This window comes from Gigantopelta aegis, chromosome 8 (assembly GCF_016097555.1).
Source record: "Gigantopelta aegis isolate Gae_Host chromosome 8, Gae_host_genome, whole genome shotgun sequence".
NCBI classification, from domain to species: Eukaryota; Metazoa; Mollusca; class Gastropoda; order Neomphalida; family Peltospiridae; genus Gigantopelta; species Gigantopelta aegis.
The window spans coordinates 69,284,037-69,303,175 of record NC_054706.1 but is presented as its reverse complement, the minus strand read 5'-3'; the positions used below and the strand labels follow the sequence as shown (position 1 = coordinate 69,303,175).

General features: G+C 35.6%; 1 protein-coding gene across 1 annotated transcript in view; it reads left to right on the top strand.

The window, feature by feature from the left end:
- The window catches only part of LOC121379798 (macrophage mannose receptor 1-like), a 7,501-nt gene extending 1,933 nt beyond the window's left edge, over nucleotides 1-5,568 (top strand). Inside the window, exons 2-3 of the mRNA XM_041508450.1 lie at nucleotides 366-542; nucleotides 5,339-5,568. Of these exons, the coding sequence (XP_041364384.1) occupies nucleotides 366-542; nucleotides 5,339-5,568 (407 nt within the window). The remainder of the gene's footprint in view (nucleotides 1-365; nucleotides 543-5,338) is intronic.
- The last annotated feature ends 13,571 nt before the right edge of the window (nucleotides 5,569-19,139 follow it).

The window sequence follows — 19,139 nt, the reverse complement described above, 5'->3', positions numbered from 1 at the left end:
TGTGCAGGACACAAACCTTTTTTCGGGATGAAGTATCTTTTGAATGTGGAATACCCTTTTTACTTTACTGTACTCAAGATTCTACCCTAAAATATTTCTATTTTTCTACAAGTAAATGGAATTATTTATTTTTATAGACATATAGCTGAAGGTATAAATTTTATGTTTCAAAGCAAAAATTTATAAATATTGATTGCGGGAACCGCCATTATTGCAACGTTTACATAGTACTTTTAAGGTTTGTGTTCAAGTCCAAATTTAACATCGATATACAACATGTTGTGCAAATATTATTCTGTATTACATACTTTTCTCGTTATTCAACTTTGTTTGTTAACATATAACCAAATATAATTTGGTTACAGAAACGTGCAGCTCCAATGGCTATAGATTCGTCAGAAAGGGGTCATTGTGTCTGAAGGTTTCATCAGAAAGGCTAAACTGGAAGAGGGCGAGGGACGCGTGTGAATATGAGGGAGCACGACTTGTTAAAATTGACACTGAAGAGAAAAATGTAGCCATTGTGGAGATTCTCAAAAAAGGTGAGGGATAATCGAGGAAAAGTAAAATAACGTCTATCGATATCTCAGCATATTTGTAAACCCCGGCTGTTTGCTGTCAAACAGTAATGGCTATTTTGACTCTTGGTTGAAAGAGAGATAGAGAGAGAGAGAGAGAGAGAGAGAGAGAGAGAGAGAGAGAGAGAGAGAGAGAGAGAGAGAGAGAGAGAGGGGGGGGGGGGGTCGGGGGGGGGGGGGGGGTAGGGGAGGAGAGAGATAGGGATTCAATATATCTATGTCTCGACCAAGTGTTGAAATAATCATAGACGAACTTTGAAAATATGACAAACGTTTCCTATTATCAGTAACTGAGGCATGTTGTATTCGTGAGAATACTACAGTCCTGTGCAATTCATATTATCTGAAATTGACTTGTATTGTATTTTAGAATACTATAATAGTATGTTTTTATTATTGTAGTTGGATGTTTAAACGGTCGTGTTTGTAAGTCTTAGGAACGGTGTGTGGTTCATTGAGTAGAACGCACACCTGATGTTCTTGGGTTGTAGGATCAAATTCTTTCAGCGAACCCATTGGTTTTTCATGCTTTAAGCAGTGCCTATAAAAGGTCCCTTGCTGCTAACTGAAAAATGTAATGGGTTTCCTCTGGAGACTATGTGTTAGAATGCAAATGTTTTACGTCCAGTAGCTAATTATTAATAAATCGGAATGACAAAACCGTAATACGTGATCAAGACCGTATCTCTGCACAGTGCAGAGTCGAATTGGCATTCGACAAAATAGTGGTTCATTCCATGAATCTCTATCTAGTGTCTCGTCTATAGGAGAATCGCCATTACCAAGGAAATCCTTTACTGGAGATTTCACCCTTCTTGCTCAGCTACAAAGATGAGTACCACTACCAGATTAGTTTCCTAAATCAAAACTAGCACAGGACAGAGTTCATTGGAATAAGTACATTCACTCATGAATCGCTGTCAAAACAGTGATGATATCGTGTGTTCGCAAAATGGGAGCATATCCTCCCCACCGGAGGCACCCGTCATGAGTACTGCCACCACAGCTGTCAAGTTTGTCACTTCATATAGAATGATGACAAAATAATGTGCCAGAGGTTATCCAAAGAGATGAAAAAGTATGCACAAGTTCAAAATATGGAATAGCATCAGCCATCATTTTGGTGAGTGGTGCATCGTATTTAGTAGACATAGCCAATAAATGTCTGCCATAAAACTTTTGAAATGCCATCAGATGTACCTGGACATCATAATTCTAATGGAACAACTTATGCAACAGAATAATATGACGTTGTTTGAAATCTGCGTACAGTCAGCATGGCCTGAGATATCTTAGACGTTGTGATATTGCAGACACCAAAAGCTGGAGCAGAAAATATATTGCTCGACATCAAGGTAAAATTGATTATTGAAAATCGACGTCATCCCTTTTGTCATATAGCTTAGTTTCGAGACCAGTGTCGCTTTGGATTTCTATGAATATATCAGGGTAGGAACGTGATTTAATACCATCAGATGTTTGTTTTATGTCTAACTCTTGTGGGTAAATCAATAGAAGGTAATCTTCAATCCTGTTATTATTGAGTCATATACGATCACCAATATAGCAGAAAATAAAGTTAAACGTTTTAGCCAGATTCCTTTGTTTTGATTTAATCAGATTAGTCGGAAATTCTGAAACATATCGGCGAGTAGTGGAACACAGTTGGTGCCCATGTCCTTTCTATATTCCATATCCCAAAATATCACATATATATTGTCAATGAGGAAGTCTCTCTCAGTATATTTTAGTCTGGATTCACTCTCGGTCTTTTCAAAGTATCCAGATGTGTTGGAGATAGTTGTTTATTTACATCTTCGTTCACTGTTTTTTGTAACAAATGTCCCATTGATTAAGGAATGTAGTTTTTCTTTAAGCTTGTCGTTGGGGATTGATGTGTATAATGTTGAAAAATCAAATGTTATAATATTAGTGAACTTTGATATGGATGGAGAGTGAATGATTTCAAGTAAAACTTTGGAATTCTTGACAATCCACATAGGATTAATACCACTTGTCTCGAAGACATTTTGACAATATCTAATGTCATCGTTGATAGTGGTCAGGATAATAGTTAGTCTTTGAAACAAGGATTTGGTTGTGCATTTGCTAGGTCTCGCAATGTACTTCGCCTTGTATGGATTCTTGTGAAGTTTTGGCATACAACACAGAAGAGAAATGGACATGTCTTCGGATTTTAAATTCAAACCAATTGTGAAAAGGACATATTCCTGATTTCTTCAGATAATTCAGTGTCCTTATACTAGTATGTAGCACCTCTCGAACTATCAACCCCAAGTTCGTATAGTAGACAATTAATATAACAGTGTTTACATATGGTGTTATGTTATATGATGCTTTGTCAGTGGGTACTATCAAAACCTGTTTTTGTAGTGTAGCTAGACTTTCTATCACAGATGGCTCTGACATTCTTCCATTAACAATATCGCGTATTGTCGTGACCCATTCTGAAAGGCTTTCGACTGGCACATTTTCACACTTGGTCCATTGTTTGGCGTAGTCTTCAACATCATCCATAATGATTTTAAAGTTAGAGTCCATCTATCACTGGACTCGAAACAAAATCACAGACAACAAGGAAACATCGATTTATTGGAAAATATAATGGCCCAAGACAGATGTGAAGAATGCACCCAAAATGAAGAAACTTTTCGATTGTAAGTGGAAAAATCTGAGAAATAACGAGGCTGATAGAAAAAATATTCACCATCAGCAAAACCGTAGCTACCACGTGGTGGACAAACTCTATATCGAGTGACGGACTGTGATGGGGAGAAAAATACAGCAGTCATTCTACCAGTCCAGACTCCAAAAGGCTATTGTGAAACAAGACAATCTATGGAAAGTGCGTGAGAGGGCGTGGTGCTAACAAAGAACACTATGTTAAAGGATGGGACAATTAAGGCATTTGGCCTGGTATGCATATTCAACGATATATAATGCACATTATTGCTTAATATCAACGCGTATAATCGTATAGTTAATTAATAAAACGCTTAAATGTGACGGCCATTATATATAACGGGCGCAGCCATTTTGTACCATCTCAGTGAGTACGCCCTCTGGCGAGCTGGTGGTTACGTAATACTTAACGCGTAACGTCAGGAATGAGCCTTAGAACTAGATAAACACGATCTACCTGTTTTTTGCGGGATGATAAATAGTCATACATTGCAATATTCTGTAATAATACACATCCCAGTAAGCCAGCAATAAGTATATCCAGCACTATATATATTAGTTTTCAATACAAAATAAAATACCATTGTCAAAATGGCTACACAACAAGTCGAAACAATTAACGATGTTTTGCCCATGCATTAACCTACGTACTGAAATGATACACAGAGTGTTTTCTTAGTTAATTGGGCTATGCTGTTAGTTGCTTCTACCTGTGATTCCTGATTGGCAGGTGTGTATTTGATTGGTAACCAGACGAGCCAATTAATTGACGCTGTCTAGACACAAAAATACATACCGGCATTGTGGAATATTACCTGTCGCCCCTACAATTGTAGTGGACATGTTTTATTACTGTAAATAGTTCTGTAAAACTATTGATTAAGTAGACTTTTCCATCTAAAACCACAGAACTGACCAATTACGTAGTCCCAAAGAAAAGAAAATTATCACTTGGGTATCGTGGGTTGTCATGTTTGCTCCAACGTAGCATATCAATAGGCCTAATTTTGTTCATTTTTCCTTTGGATTATTTAACAGAGGAAAATACTATAACCCCATTTTGTTCCGTTAATGCAACTTGAAATATATTTAGTTAAATAGTTTGTTATAATATTACGTCATTTGATCAAAGAGAAGCGCCTTGTCGAAAATTACTGCTTTTGTTTACACTGTGCATACAGGAGATGGTCAGGAGTTGACGTCACTTCGCCCCAAGCTATTCCATCGGACGTCACAAAAAAGAAACAAAATGGCTGCCCCTAGTTAGCAGGAATAATCATGTTTTTTTATTAACTCTAAAATTACGCGTTTTTCATTTGCTAAAGTGTCAGTATGTGTTGGTGGTCCGGGTATGCATCTTTCCAACACAAAAGGCTCTTGTTTGAGTTGACCCTACCTTTAAGTGGTTACACTGGTCCAAGAAACTGAATTCATGGGTGTATGCATATGACGTCAAACACTTGCAAATATTACAATAGATAAGAGAATGCACAGCATATATATATATATATATATATATATATATATATATATATATATATGGACGCAGGACCCCATGACCTGTGATCTACTCATGATGAACATGGCCAAATAAATAATGAAAATCTATATCTGTCTTATGTTGTCTATAAATAACTTCAGTTACCAAACACGTTGTTTGATGTGGGGTTAACGGCCATTTTGAAAAAGCCAATTGAAATCCATCTCTCTAACCATGAATAAGCAAATCACAATTCATCGGCTGTGACGTCACCGTCTCAACAGGATTAAGTGAATCGGGAATATTGCATCCACAACATCCTCCCCTGGATCCGCGCCTAGATATGAGTATTGTCAGATTACTTGATTGTATTAGTCACCGTTGGACATAGTCTGCATTTTCTAAAGCGTACAAATAGTAGTCTTTTTAATTCGAATATTTTGTTATTCGTTTTAAAAGCGCATGCTGGCACTATTTAAGAATCATATTAAGATTTGGACAATGTTAAACACTGTGATCAGCTCCTTTGAAATTGTTTTATTATCATTATTCAGAAAATATTATTTATTTTCTGCAGACTATCAAGGTCAAGCATTGCAGATTGGAGCTTTTAGAGACCAAGAAGGCGATGACACTTGGAGATGGCCAGACAACTCTGCATTGGTGTTTAGCAACTGGGACACGACTTCAGCAGGCCGTAGAGAATGCTCCAACCTAGACATGGACATGCATAAATGGATTGAAATATCGTGTGGCGTAACGCAACGTTATATCTGTGAGCAAGGACTTAGCGTGGTCAATAGCTAGGGTGGGTCGAATATGAAACTGGTGGACCCTTTTTTCTACATTTCCCTGGACACCTATAGGAATAGCCTATTACTACACATTAAGGAATTATTATATCCTTAGGTTGTCGTCTGGATCTTCTAACTCCTCCCTCTGCATTCTCAGCCTATGCCCCTGGTGAGATACCACAGGAGTATTTGAAATTTTAAATCTTTCTATTTTTTTCGTGCTCTTCAGCTAGGAAGGTAATAAGACTTTTCGCCGACAAATGTTCGCCTACAGAAATTTGCACTGAACTGTTCTAAGCCTGAGTCTAAATCTAAACATTATGTTATGCCTTTGTCCAAGCCTAACCCTATTCTTAATCTTAACCGCCAGTTGATGCACAGCCTGTCAGGTAAATTTCTTTTCGCAAACGTTCTATGACTTCGAAGGGGTTAGGCTGAGGAGCGTTTTATGACAAAACGACTCAACATTTTAGTAAGTTTTGGACAAATCTAATGATAAAACATAAAATATATCAAATTCGACTTGGTGGGATATAGCTCACGGCTTTCTTATCTAATTATTAAAGTTTAATATCTATGTCCCTCTCTCTCTCTCTCTCTCTCTCTCTCTCTCTCTCTCTCTCTCTCTCTCTCTCTCTCTCTCTCTATATATATATATATATATATATATATATATATATATGTGTGTGTGTGTGTGTGTGTGTATGTGTGTGTATGTGTGTGTGCGTGCGTGTGTGTGTGAATATAATACATTATGTTTATTCTAATAATTATTTGCTACTTACGATTCCCAAACACACGATAGGAATAAAATGTTTATCATATAATCTCACGCTTAATACAGCGTGTCTTTGTAAACTGTATCCCAGGGCCGTACCCTGACCAAAATCCATGGGGGGGGGGGGGGGGGGGGGGGGGGGCACTAAATTTTATAAATAATTTTTAACATACTATAAAGATTAAACATTTCTATGCTATTACTGGAGATATATAAAAAATAAAAAAAAAGGACAAGATTCTCGGGGGGGGGGGGAGCTGCCCCCCTGCCCCCCCCCCCCCCCCGGAGGGTACGGCCCTGTATCCGCAACTCTAATTCCAGTAAACCATTACAAAATGTCTAAAGCGAGTTTGATACGTTTTTAAACAACGAGTTGTAAGATAAATGGTGTCTAACGGATACGAATGTATTATTCTATTTCTTATATATCCTCAAAAACCAGGTTTTATGCAAAGTTTAACATCTTTGTCGACTAAAAGTTATTTACAGCCCTTTCAATTACGCGTCACAGACAAATGATTGTCAGGTTAACTATACGTCACAGTGTACTCGATTTCGATCATGCTGCCATTTCATTAGATGTATGGCATTGGTGACCTGGTCATCATCTAGGAGCAGACGGTCGTATGTCTTGAAATTGTTAACACACATACATGTGTAACCAAGTATATGTTATCAAAAGTAACAAATGATGTTCTCACCAACGGGTGTGTGAGAAATGACATGTAAAGTTGCTATTTATTGTGATATTGTATTTGCTGTTTAAGGCAATTATCAGTGAGGCTGCCGGTAGTAGTAAATGTATTATTGTGTTATTGTATAAATTTGCTGCTTTCTAAACTGTATTATCAGTGAAACAATAGATCTAAATAGATTGAAAACATATATATATATATATATATATATATATATATATATATATATATATATATATATATATATATATATATATATATATATATATATATATATATATATATATATATATAGACAAAAACACAAAAGGATTGGGCACAGTTTATCCAACATATGAGGCCCTCTCCTAATTACAAACATTAAATTGTACAATAATGACGACTGCAATTTTCAATAAATAAATAACTCAATCAATTAAAGTAAACGTTTGAGAAAAACGATTGAATAAACTGAAAGGACAGAAAAGGAAAAGTAAAACAAATAGAAGTAATCGATGGATTAACAGTAATCATTATTAACATTTTATCTTCTCAGACAGCCCATCTGGTAAGTAATAATAATATAATAGTAAAAAGTAACAACAAATAAATAAATGATTCCGCACTATGAGATAACGTGTTCTTAGTCAAAGCGTTGTGTCTGTTCAATGTATTTGTGAACATACTCAAATGTGTGTTTATTGTTATCATCATTAAACGTATCTCGACCAGATTATCAGTCATACAAATAGTAATATATGTATCACTGTATTACTGCGTTTTATGTTTTTTTAAACTATATTAGCAGGTGGTAAATAGTAATAAATGTATTATTGTTATATTGTATTGGCTGCTTTTGAAAACTATATTGCAAGTGAAGAAATACATAGTAATAAATGTATTATTGCGTTACAGTATTTGCTGCTTTTAAATCAATATAACAATGAAGCAATAGACTGTTATAAATATACACATACATATTAACCAGGAAGTCAATAGATAATAAAAATATAGAACTGTCCAATGGTATTGGCTGCTTACAAATAAATAGCCAGTGAAGCATTGTATTCTAATAAATGTATTATTCTGTTACTTAGTGATCTTGTATTTGCTGCTTTTAAAACTGTATTACCAGTGAAGAAATAGATAATAATAAATGTATTATTGTGTTAGTGATTTTTATTTGCTGCTTTTTAAAATTGTATCATCAGTGAAACAATAGATCATAATAAATGTATTATTGTGTTAATGATACAGTATTTGCTGTTTTGTAAAAACTGTTTTACCAGTGAAGCAATATTTATCAATTATTAAACCGTCATTGAGGGTAATATCAGGTTTTATGGATCGAAGAAATTGATACTGACCGAAACCAACGGTCAATTTCTTCGGTCCATAAAACATTGTTATTACCCGAAATGTGATGAATAATTGTTTAATTACATAATGTCTTCCATAAGATTCATACATTCCTGTTTTGTGTATAATTTCCTGCAATGGGTTAAAACTGGTGGGATTTAGTGACGTCACGAAGTCCTATGACGTTGAATGACAAGCAGAGGAATGCGGAAATAAACAGTTGAAACATTACAAAAACAAAAGTCAAATTCGAGACATTATAACCAGCACGAGTATCAAAATCATATTAATAGCAAAATAAAACACAAAATGTGATAAATCTGAACATACGTTTATATTGAATAGTTACCGATACCTCCAAATGCATTTTTTATTTGTAACATAAAATCCCGAGAGTGCCGATTCCATCTGCATTTTGATGTATCATGTACGTTTCTAAATCAGTCTAATTAAAATTAGCTCCACTATTACATGTGGATCTAAAGACAGCCAGTTGGAGCTCATGTCCACCAATCAAAACCTTACTTGCAGAAACCTGCCAGTGATTTAAAACTAACAACACTGCGTAGTCCCTAGCCCGAGTACTCTGACTGTAAGAGAGCTAGACGGACATTTGGACAAATACGCTCTCATTACAGTCAGAGACCAACCTATGTATATTTTTGGCAATTCCTGACTACCAAAAGGTAGGCAAAGATTCCCGCTCTAATACCACAACAATCCTATGTTTGACGTCAAATACCTTTACATCGATCATTTTCGAGTTAACTGATACAAAATAATCCACATATTAATCACTAATACACATACTACAGAAAGAAAGCCGACAGCACCCACATTCAGCTACGCTTCGTGACACTCCGTCGCAACAATTACAAAGCTCGGCGATCTATTTCGAGACGTAGATCACGTGATCGCCACTGGGCGATTCCGCCTTGTGCAGCAGTTACAGGGGCCGTCTCATACCAAGCGACGTTACAACATGTCTTTGTTTTAACTGTTTAAAATGTAAAAATTGTGTTTGAATTTTTTTTTTAATCGGAGAGGTTATTATTTTCATAAACAAATCAGCAGCAACGTCAGTCAAAAAAGAACTTGTAAATCAGCGACAAATATCATTGTCGTACTGTTAACTGCCAATGCGTATCGATGGGTAATCTCATTAATTGTGGCTACATTCTACGCTGAAAAAAGTAGTAAACTTTTTTTTAAAACTCCCACACCCCCTCTCGTTCTGAGTACAGTTTGTGGCCCTGATCAGAAATCGTGGTAGCAACGAGCGTACTTGAACATCAAACTGATATAAGCAGATTAATTCCCGACATCGGACCTGGCAGTCATTTGTGGCCATACATGCATACGGCGAAAATCATCGCCATCGGTCCCTAGGCGTCAGCTTGTCTACTATGACGGAACTCCTGTCTACAGCTGATCATTGAGTATTGTGTTACAGAATCGGTCTTTGTTCAGTTGTTGAAAACAATTAGGCTGTGTTCTACGTAGGTTAATGCATTGTCAATAATTATTAACTATCATACATATATGTGATTTACATTTGCTTGGATAAAACGATCGTTCATATAAAATTAGTTATTAAGCAAACAGAATACTTAAAACCAACCCAAAACAAAATTTGAACTATTTTTATTACTTAATTTACGAGTATCCTAGCGCCTTTTTTCTCTTTATTTTTCTTTTTGCTTTTTAATGAGATATTACACCACAGTTTCACATTTGAGTCATTTCCGCATATTTCTTAGGGAGTGGGTTTCAGCTCAGTCGTTTGAGTGTTCGCGTCGCAGGATCGAACAACCTCGATGGATCCATTCAACCGATTGATATTTTTTGTCGTTCCAACCAATGCACCAGAACTGGTCAGTGGCCGTGGTATGTGCTGTCCAGCCTGTGGGAAAGTACATATAAAAGATCCATTGCTAATGTAGCGGGTTTCATCTCCAATACTCATGTCAGAGTTACCAAATGTTTGACATCCAATAGCTAGTGATTAATAAATCAATGTGCTCTAGTGATGTCGTTGAACAAAACAAATTTCAATATTTTTTAGTTTGGTCTGAATAGCAAAACAACTATAATTATTTTGCAAGATAAGTTTTAAAGATCGAATGAGCTATGCACCGATTCAATTTTGATTTTGCAGTAACAAGCATTGTCATCCGTCCCCTTAAAGCCTCAGAATACATCTTATGATACCCCATCCCCTCAAGAGCGTTACGTAATTGTTGAAAAAACACCCACACACACACTCTACTACTGTACTAATGACTAATTCATACAACATAAAATAATCAAATTAAATTACTACTTACTTTATCTTTCATAAGAGGAGGCAGTACGTAGCACATACTTTTGCCGTATCCTGTCGATAACACCCCAAATGTATCCTTCAAATTCAAAATGGAATCAATAATGTGTAATTGTTTTGGTTTAATGACGTAATTAAATCCAAATTCATCCAAAACGGCATTAGCCAACTCTTCCATGTTGTAACGTCGCTTGGTATGAGACGGCCCCTGTAACTGCTGCACAAGGCGGAATCGCCCAGTGGCGATCACGTGATCTACGTCTCGAAATAGATCGCCGAGCTTTGTAATTGTTGCGACGGAGTGTCACGAAGCGTAGCTGAATGTGGGTGCTGTCGGGTTTCTTTCTGTAGTATGTGTATTAGTGATTAATATGTGGATTTTTTGTATCAGTTAACTCGAAAATGATCGATGTAAAGGTATTTGACGTCAAACATAGGATTGTTGTGGTATTAGAGCGGGAATCTTTGCCTACCGTTTGGTAGTCAAGAATTGCCAAAAATATACATAGGTTGGTCTCTGACTGTAATGTGAGCGTATTTATGTCCAAATGTCCGTCTAGCTCTCTTACAGTCAGAGTACTCGGGCTACGTAGTCCCCAATGTCCAGGTAACATTTCGTCTGTAAATAATAATTTAAATATTGACCAATCACATTTCGCATTTTATAACGTTATTTGGGAGCATACAAATTCTAAAAATATCGGGCGAGTCTATTTTAGTGGCCGCAGTAAAGCGAACCATACCAATACGTACGGGGTGGGTTATCAGTCTTCAATTTTACATTAAAAATTATTTATTTATTTATAAAAAACCCCAACTAAATCAGTCTTCAGTTTTACATTACAAATTATTTATTTTATAAAATAAAACATGTTTTAAGGCATTCGTAATTCACACGAAACATGTCATATACCCTCAGGATAATTCGGAATGTTTTCAAATTATTTTTAAATCACTGGCAGGATTCTGCAAGTAAGGTTTTGATTGGTGGACATGAGCTCCAACTGGCTGTCTTTAGATCCACATGTAATAGTGGAGCTAATTTTAATTAGATTGGTTTCTAAATCTATGATATTCTTTACACAATTTGACGATTACTGACCTTGTCTTTCTTGTATTTGCGGAATTAAAATCAGTATGAATGAAGATGTTATCTTTTTGTTAGAGGACATCAAAACGTTTTGTTATAAGTTTGTGGTTGTTTACATTAGACTTAGCAGTTGACGTCGCATTACGTTACCTACTCATCAACTGGATATAATTTTGTCTCATCTCTATTTTCATTGGTTAAACCTCCCAGGGCAATATCACTCTTTACGAAAGATCATGTGACTGGTTTTTGACCAATAAGAATACAGATATATTTTCATTATGTAATAAATTCCAATAACTGTACTATTCTGTTAATTACTGATATTGTGTTTGCTGCTTTTTTAAACCTGTATTACCAGTGAAGCAATTTATTTTAATAAGTGTAATATTCTGTTACATTGTGATACTGTATTTGCCGTTTTTAAAAACTGTATTACCAGTGAAGCAATAGATCATAATAAATGTATTATTGTGTTAGTGATACTCTATTTGCTGTTTTTTTTTAAAACTGTATTACCAGTGAAGCAATAGATCATAATAAATGTATTATTGTGTTAGTGATACTCTATTTGCTGGGGGTTTTGGGTTGTGTTTTTTTTAAAAACCTGTATTATCAGTGAAGAAATATATTCTAATAAGTGTACTATTATGTTACTTTGTGATATTGTGTTTGCTGCTTTTTAAAAACTATATTTCCAGTGAAGCAATATATCATAATAAATGTATTAGTGTGTTAATTATACTCTATTTGCTGCTTTTTAAAAACGGTATTATCAGTGAAGCAATATATTCTAATAATTGTACTATTGTGTTATTTAGTGATATTGTATCTGCTGCTTTTAAAAAAAAAATGTATTATCAGTGAAGCAGTATATTCTAATAATTGTATTATTGTGCTAGTCAGTGATTGTGTATTTGCTTCTTCTTAAAATTGTGTTATCAGTGAAGCAATAAATAGTAATAAAGGTATTATTGTACGTGTTACTAAGTGGTCCTGAATTCGCTGCTCTTTAAATAGTATATTACCAGTGACGTTTGTCTCGTCATGTTTCAAAAACAGTTGCTATGAGATATTTGTTTGAATAAAATATAGCTTATCACTTCGTCTGTTGTTTGTTTGTTTTGTTATTTGTTTGTTTGCTTTGTTTGTTGTTCTTTCGTTTTGTTATAAGGTGTTGTTGTTGGGTTGGGGTTTTTTGTCGTTGTTGTTGTCTTTGTGTGGGTTTTGTTGGGTGGTTTTGTTTGTTGTTGGTTTTGGGTTTTTTGTTTGTTTTGTTTTGTTTTGTTTTGGATTGTGTATGGGAGGAGTTGTGGGGGTTTTTCTGAGGTTGGACATGTATTACCTTCAGACTTAGTGGGGGTGGGGCTTTTCAGACATACAATTTTATTGGTAAGGAATAAAGTGCGACCCACTTAAACATTTTAAGCCTTGGGCAACCGACTGAGGAGTGTTCAGCGCTCTTGGAAAGGTTTTGACTGGTACTTTATCGCATTCTATCATATTACATTCATTTAATGTTAGACACAAATGCCAGTCTATGTATCGATCGCCCTCCTGAACACGCCTCTTGTTACGTGTATTCACCTGATGGACGCGTTCTTCCTTCCTGGTCACTCTTGCTGCCACTCGAAGAAAGAAGTCTATGTGGTGACAGCAGATTTTCTTCTGTCATATTGGTAACTATTTGAAGTGGACTAAGGGCACACGCTGACGATTAGCACATAGTCATTCCTACATCAATAACTGGGATTTCTGAGCGTCAATAGCGCCGATCTGTTGTGTAGAACTGCCGACCACACGCTCAGTATTGACAGTTCTGCTATAGGGCATATTTCAAAAGAGGTCAACACCAGACCCAAAAATTCTAGCAGCACAAACTAGATTTTGCCTTCAGTAATTTTGTACATGTAAACAAACATATCTTGTTTAAACTACTACAAACATTAGGAATACTAGAAACACATTGTGTACATATATAAATATTCTAAGCATGAAAATGTCATTAATATCCAGTTTTACTCATTAAAAACCTTGTTAGCAGGGGGCATGTTTAAATGTCTGTAATGTCAGGAATGCCCCTTTAATAAAGTATAATGATGAAGAAAACTCTTTAAAATATATATCTAGGTGTAGTATAATGTGTTCATTAAAATTATACTGATACAGGGGTTCTAGAATTTAAAAAAAATTCACTTGCCATTGGGCCAGTGGATTTGAAAATTCACTGGCCATGGTAAAAAATTCACTTGCCCAATTTTAACTGTTGATAAAAAAACCAAAAAAAAAACAGTAAATTAAAATAATTAACTTTTTAGTGAACCGGGTACATTTTGCATACTGAGATCATATGTAATCAATTTGTCAATTTGCACAACACATAGGCTCATTAGGCACACTTTATGTTTGTTTAGAAAAACATGAAACCATTTTTATCAGTTTAGAGTAAAGTTACTTATTAAAAAATTTAAATAATTGTTTCCACTAAAACCACCTAAGTTAATATATATATATATATATATATATATATATATATATATATATATATATATATATATATATATATATACGTGTATATATATATACACACACACATACACACACATATATACATACATACATATATAATCCATGTTACATATTACGACAATTAACAGTATTAAAAACAAATAAATATTCTATCACTTATGAATGAGTATATATTTATGTACTTAAGAATGGGAAATCCTCCCCACACCCACCCCCCAAACCCCCCCCCCCCCAACAAAAAAAAACCCATACAAAATTAGTAATTTTTCAATATAGGTACTTTGTTATATTTACCTATTTCAAGATATTGTGTAATTAGTTTTTTTTTTTTTTTTTTTTTTTTTTTTTTTGCAATTTATGTGATATTTTATAAATTAAATAAATAATTTACACATGGACCGTTTTGCAACATACATGGTGACATGCAACCTTTACAAACTAATAAAAGACTGGTTACCGTTACGCATTTTACGCTTGCACTGTACTACTATTAACATTAGAGTAACAAATCTTTGGGTACCAGTGCAAATAAGAACATGGCGGCAAGCAATAAAGTTTTGTTTTTTTAAGTGTTTACACTTTATAACTTGAATAAAGTTACATCGGTAGGTATACTGATGTCATCAATGGGTCAAAGATTACTGGTTGCCAACTATTTGTTAGTAAAATATCGCATGTGATAGCAAATCGAAAGAGATGACTTGTAGATGTTTCTTTTGTTTTCGTACGAGCCAACTCCAACTCCAAGCGTTGTAGATGGCCTCAGACCACAATTAATTTCGCTATATGTTTCTATATAGCCTTAGTGGCTATAACATTTTTATTAATATCAGCAGGCCCGTGAAGTTTTGTATGTACCTTTGCCTGCATGGGGGACACATACCCTGAAAAGGACAACCCCTGTTGTCCAGCTCTTTCTCCCAGCATTCTCGGAACCGAACATACGGGTACTTCGACCCCTAGCCCGAGTACTCTGACTGTAAGAGAGCTAGACGGACATTTGGACATAAACACGCTCTCATTACAGTCAGAGACCAACCTATGTCTTTTTTTGGCAATTCCTGACTACCAAACGGTAGGCAACGAGTCCCGCTCTAATACCACAACAATCCTATGTTTGACGTCAAATATCTTTACATCAATCATTTTCGAGTTAAGTGATACAAAAAAATCCACATATTAATCACTAATACACTTACTACAGAAAGAAACCCGACAGCACCCACATTCAGCTACGCTTCGTGACACTCCGTCGCAACAATTGCAAAGCTCGGCGATCTATTTCGAGACGTAGACCACGTGATCGCGCACTGGGCGATTCCGCCTTGTGCAGCAGTTACAGGGGCCGTCTCATATCAAGCGGTTATTATTTTCATAAACAAATCGTCAGTCAAAAAAGAACTTGTAAATCAGCGACAAATATCATTGTCGTACTGTTAACTGCTAATGCGTATCGATGGGTAATCTCATTAATTGTGGCTACATTCTACGCTGAAAAAAGTTCTAAACCTTTTTTTAAAACTCCCACACACCCTCTCGTTCTGAGTACAGTTTGTGGCCCTGATCAGAAATCGTGGTAGCGTACTTGAACATCAAACTGATATAAGCAGGTTAATTCCCGACATCGGACCTGGCAGTCATTTGTGGCCATACATGCATACGGCGAAACTCATCGCCATCGGTCCCTAGGCGTCAGCTTGTCTACTATGACGGAACTCCTGTCTACAACTGATCATTGAGTATTGTGTTACAGAATCGGTCTTTGTTCAGTTGTTGAAAACAATTGGGCTGTGTTCTACGTAGGTTAATTCATTGTCAATAATTAATAACTACCATACACATATGTGATTTACATTTGCTTGGATAAAACGATCGTTCATATGAAATTAGTTATTAAGCAAACAGAATACTTACAACCAACCCAAAACAAAATTTGAACTATTTTTATTACTTAATTTACTAGTATCCTACCGCCTTTTTCTTCTTTATTTTTCTTTTTGCTTTTTAATGAGATATTACACCACAGTTTCACATTTGAGTCATTTCCGCATATTTCTTAGGGAGTGGGTTTCAGCTCAGTCGTTTGAGTGTTCGCGTCGCAGGATCGAACAACCTCGACGGATCCATTCAACCAATTGATTTCTTTGTCGTTCCAACTAATGCACCAGAACTGGTCAGTGGCCTGTGGGAAAGTACATATAAAAGATCCATTGCTAATGTAGCGGGTTTCTTCTCCAATACTCATATCAGAGTTACCAAATGTTTGACATCCAATAGCTAGTGATTAATTAATCAATGTGCTCTAGTGGTGTCGTTGAACAAAACAAATTTCAATATTTTTAGTTTGATCTGAATAGCAAAACAACTATAAGATAAGTTTTAAAGATCGAATGAGCTATGCACCGATTCAATTTTGATTTTGCAGTAACAAGCATTGCCATCCTTCCCCTTAACGCCTCGGAATACATCTTATGATACCCCATCCCCTCAAGAGCGTTACGTAATTGTTGAGAAAAAAACAACAACCCACACACACTCTACTACTGTACTAATGACTAATTCATAAAACATAAAATAATCAAATTAAATTACTACTTACTTTATCTTTCATAAGAGGAGGCAGTACGTAGCACATACTTTTGCCGTATCCTGTCGATAACACCCAAATGTATCCTTCAAATTCAAAATGGAATCAATAATGTGTAATTGTTTTGGTTTAATGACGTAATGAAATCCAAATTCATCCAAAACGGCATTAGCCAACTCTTCCATGTTGTAACTTCGCTTGATATGAGACGGCCCCTGTAACTCCTGCACAAGGCGGAATCGCCCAGTGCGCGATCACGTGGTCTACGTCTCGAAATAGATCGCCGAGCTTTGCAATTGTTGCGACGGAGTGTCACGAAGCGTAGCTGAATGTGGGTGCTGTCGGGTTTCTTTCTGTAGTAAGTGTATTAGTGATTAATATGTGGATTTTTTTGTATCACTTAACTCGAAAATGATTGATGTAAAGGTATTTGACGTCAAACATAGGATTGTTGGGGTATTAGAGCGGGACTCGTTGCCTACCGTTTGGTAGTCAGGAATTGCCAAAAAAAGACATAGGTTGGTCTCTGACTGTAATGAGAGCGTGTTTATGTCCAAATGTCCGTCTAGCTCTCTTACAGTCAGAGTACTCGGGCTATTCGACCCCTAGCCACCATTGTTTATCACGTGACGCGGTGAAGCTTCTCCTTAGTTACGTATGGTTTGATAGTGAAATGAGGCAACTTTGGTCGATCATTTACAACAGTTAACGGTCACGATGCCTAACACATGTTGTGCAGTTGGCTGCATAAACCATAACATGATGTTAAAAAAATATCGTTTTACAAATTTCCAAAAGAAGAGACTAGGCGCCGCTTGTGGGTAGGGTCATTAAAACGACAAACCTGATGGAATTCCATGGCTTCCCTCACAGAATGTGACTACGTTGACTTTAATGTTGTTGCTTGTTGACACCAGCAGAGATTAATTTAGCAAACAAAATGGTTAAAGCATGTTCAGTGATAAAAATCCCACATTATACTGTAAATAAAATACACAATTCCATCGTCTCCCATGAACCCCCCCCCCCCCCCCCCCCCAACAAAACGATTCATCCAGTTCTTGAATAAACTTTTATAAAGAGTATATTCCTTTATCATTAAATTTTGGTCTTTATTTTTCATTTAATCGTAGTTGCTTGGATATTATCTATACTTGTATTTATTTTGCCATACCACAGCTACTACATCTTATTTATTTTTTAATTTTAAAATAAGTTTATATACTGCTAAATTACACACATATAATAATTATAATAAATAATTATAATATAGGCCTAAATTCTTGTTTAAACTTTATTATTTTTTTTTTTTGCAAATGTGTCTGTAGCAGGCCTGCAGTAAGAAAATATAGGTCGTTCTCCTCCCCCCCCCCCCCCCCTCTCTCTCTCTCTCTCTCTCTCTCTCTCTCTCTCTCTCTCTCTCTCTCTCTCTCTCTCTCTCTCTCTCTCTCTCTCTCTGTGTGTTTTTAGTATTTGGGTCATTCCACAGAAAAGGTAAAAAATTATGGATGATTTTGTCCCCATCTACTTATTCAGTAACAAATTACTTCACTTTTATCTTTTATATGAAAATAAATATTGTGGATCATGCTTTAGCAAGAACATAAACATTCATCATTTCAATAATAATTATTTCACCGAAACTGACAGTCAAAAACCAAATTTGTCCACGAAGTTACTGTCCCAAACAGTAAGTCTATACATACAGTCTGTTGTATGAACCAAATAAACAGGTAGTATTATTTTTCATTCAAAACCATTTTATTTTGGATTGTTTCCAGTGTTAAAATCAATTATATAAATGACACAGTTGTTGAAACTATAGAAATTATTTAGGATTTACTTTGTGTCCCCATTTATTATGTCACAATGTTGTTATTTTATTTTAGACAAGTATAGTCAATGTAAGATACATATGGAATGTTTTTAAATACTCACCAGTTTTTGTTAAATGAGAAGCTGGTTTTGATCACCTTTAGTATATGTCTGCAGGTAGTACAATACCAAATAACTTCCGGCTGGGTCAAAGTTCGAGGTGCACCGAACTTTTGATAGAGAAGTGAACACCACAAGTCCTGTGATTGGTTACAAATGTGAGTGTGTTGGTTGTAAAAAATAACAGTTTCATCTGGGTAAAAAAAATGTGCAATTTTTTTTCATCTAGTGACCAATTGTCTAATTTATTTTGTGCTTTAGAAACGCCTGAGTCAGTTTTGTTCCTTTATTATATGTCTGCAAGGTTTT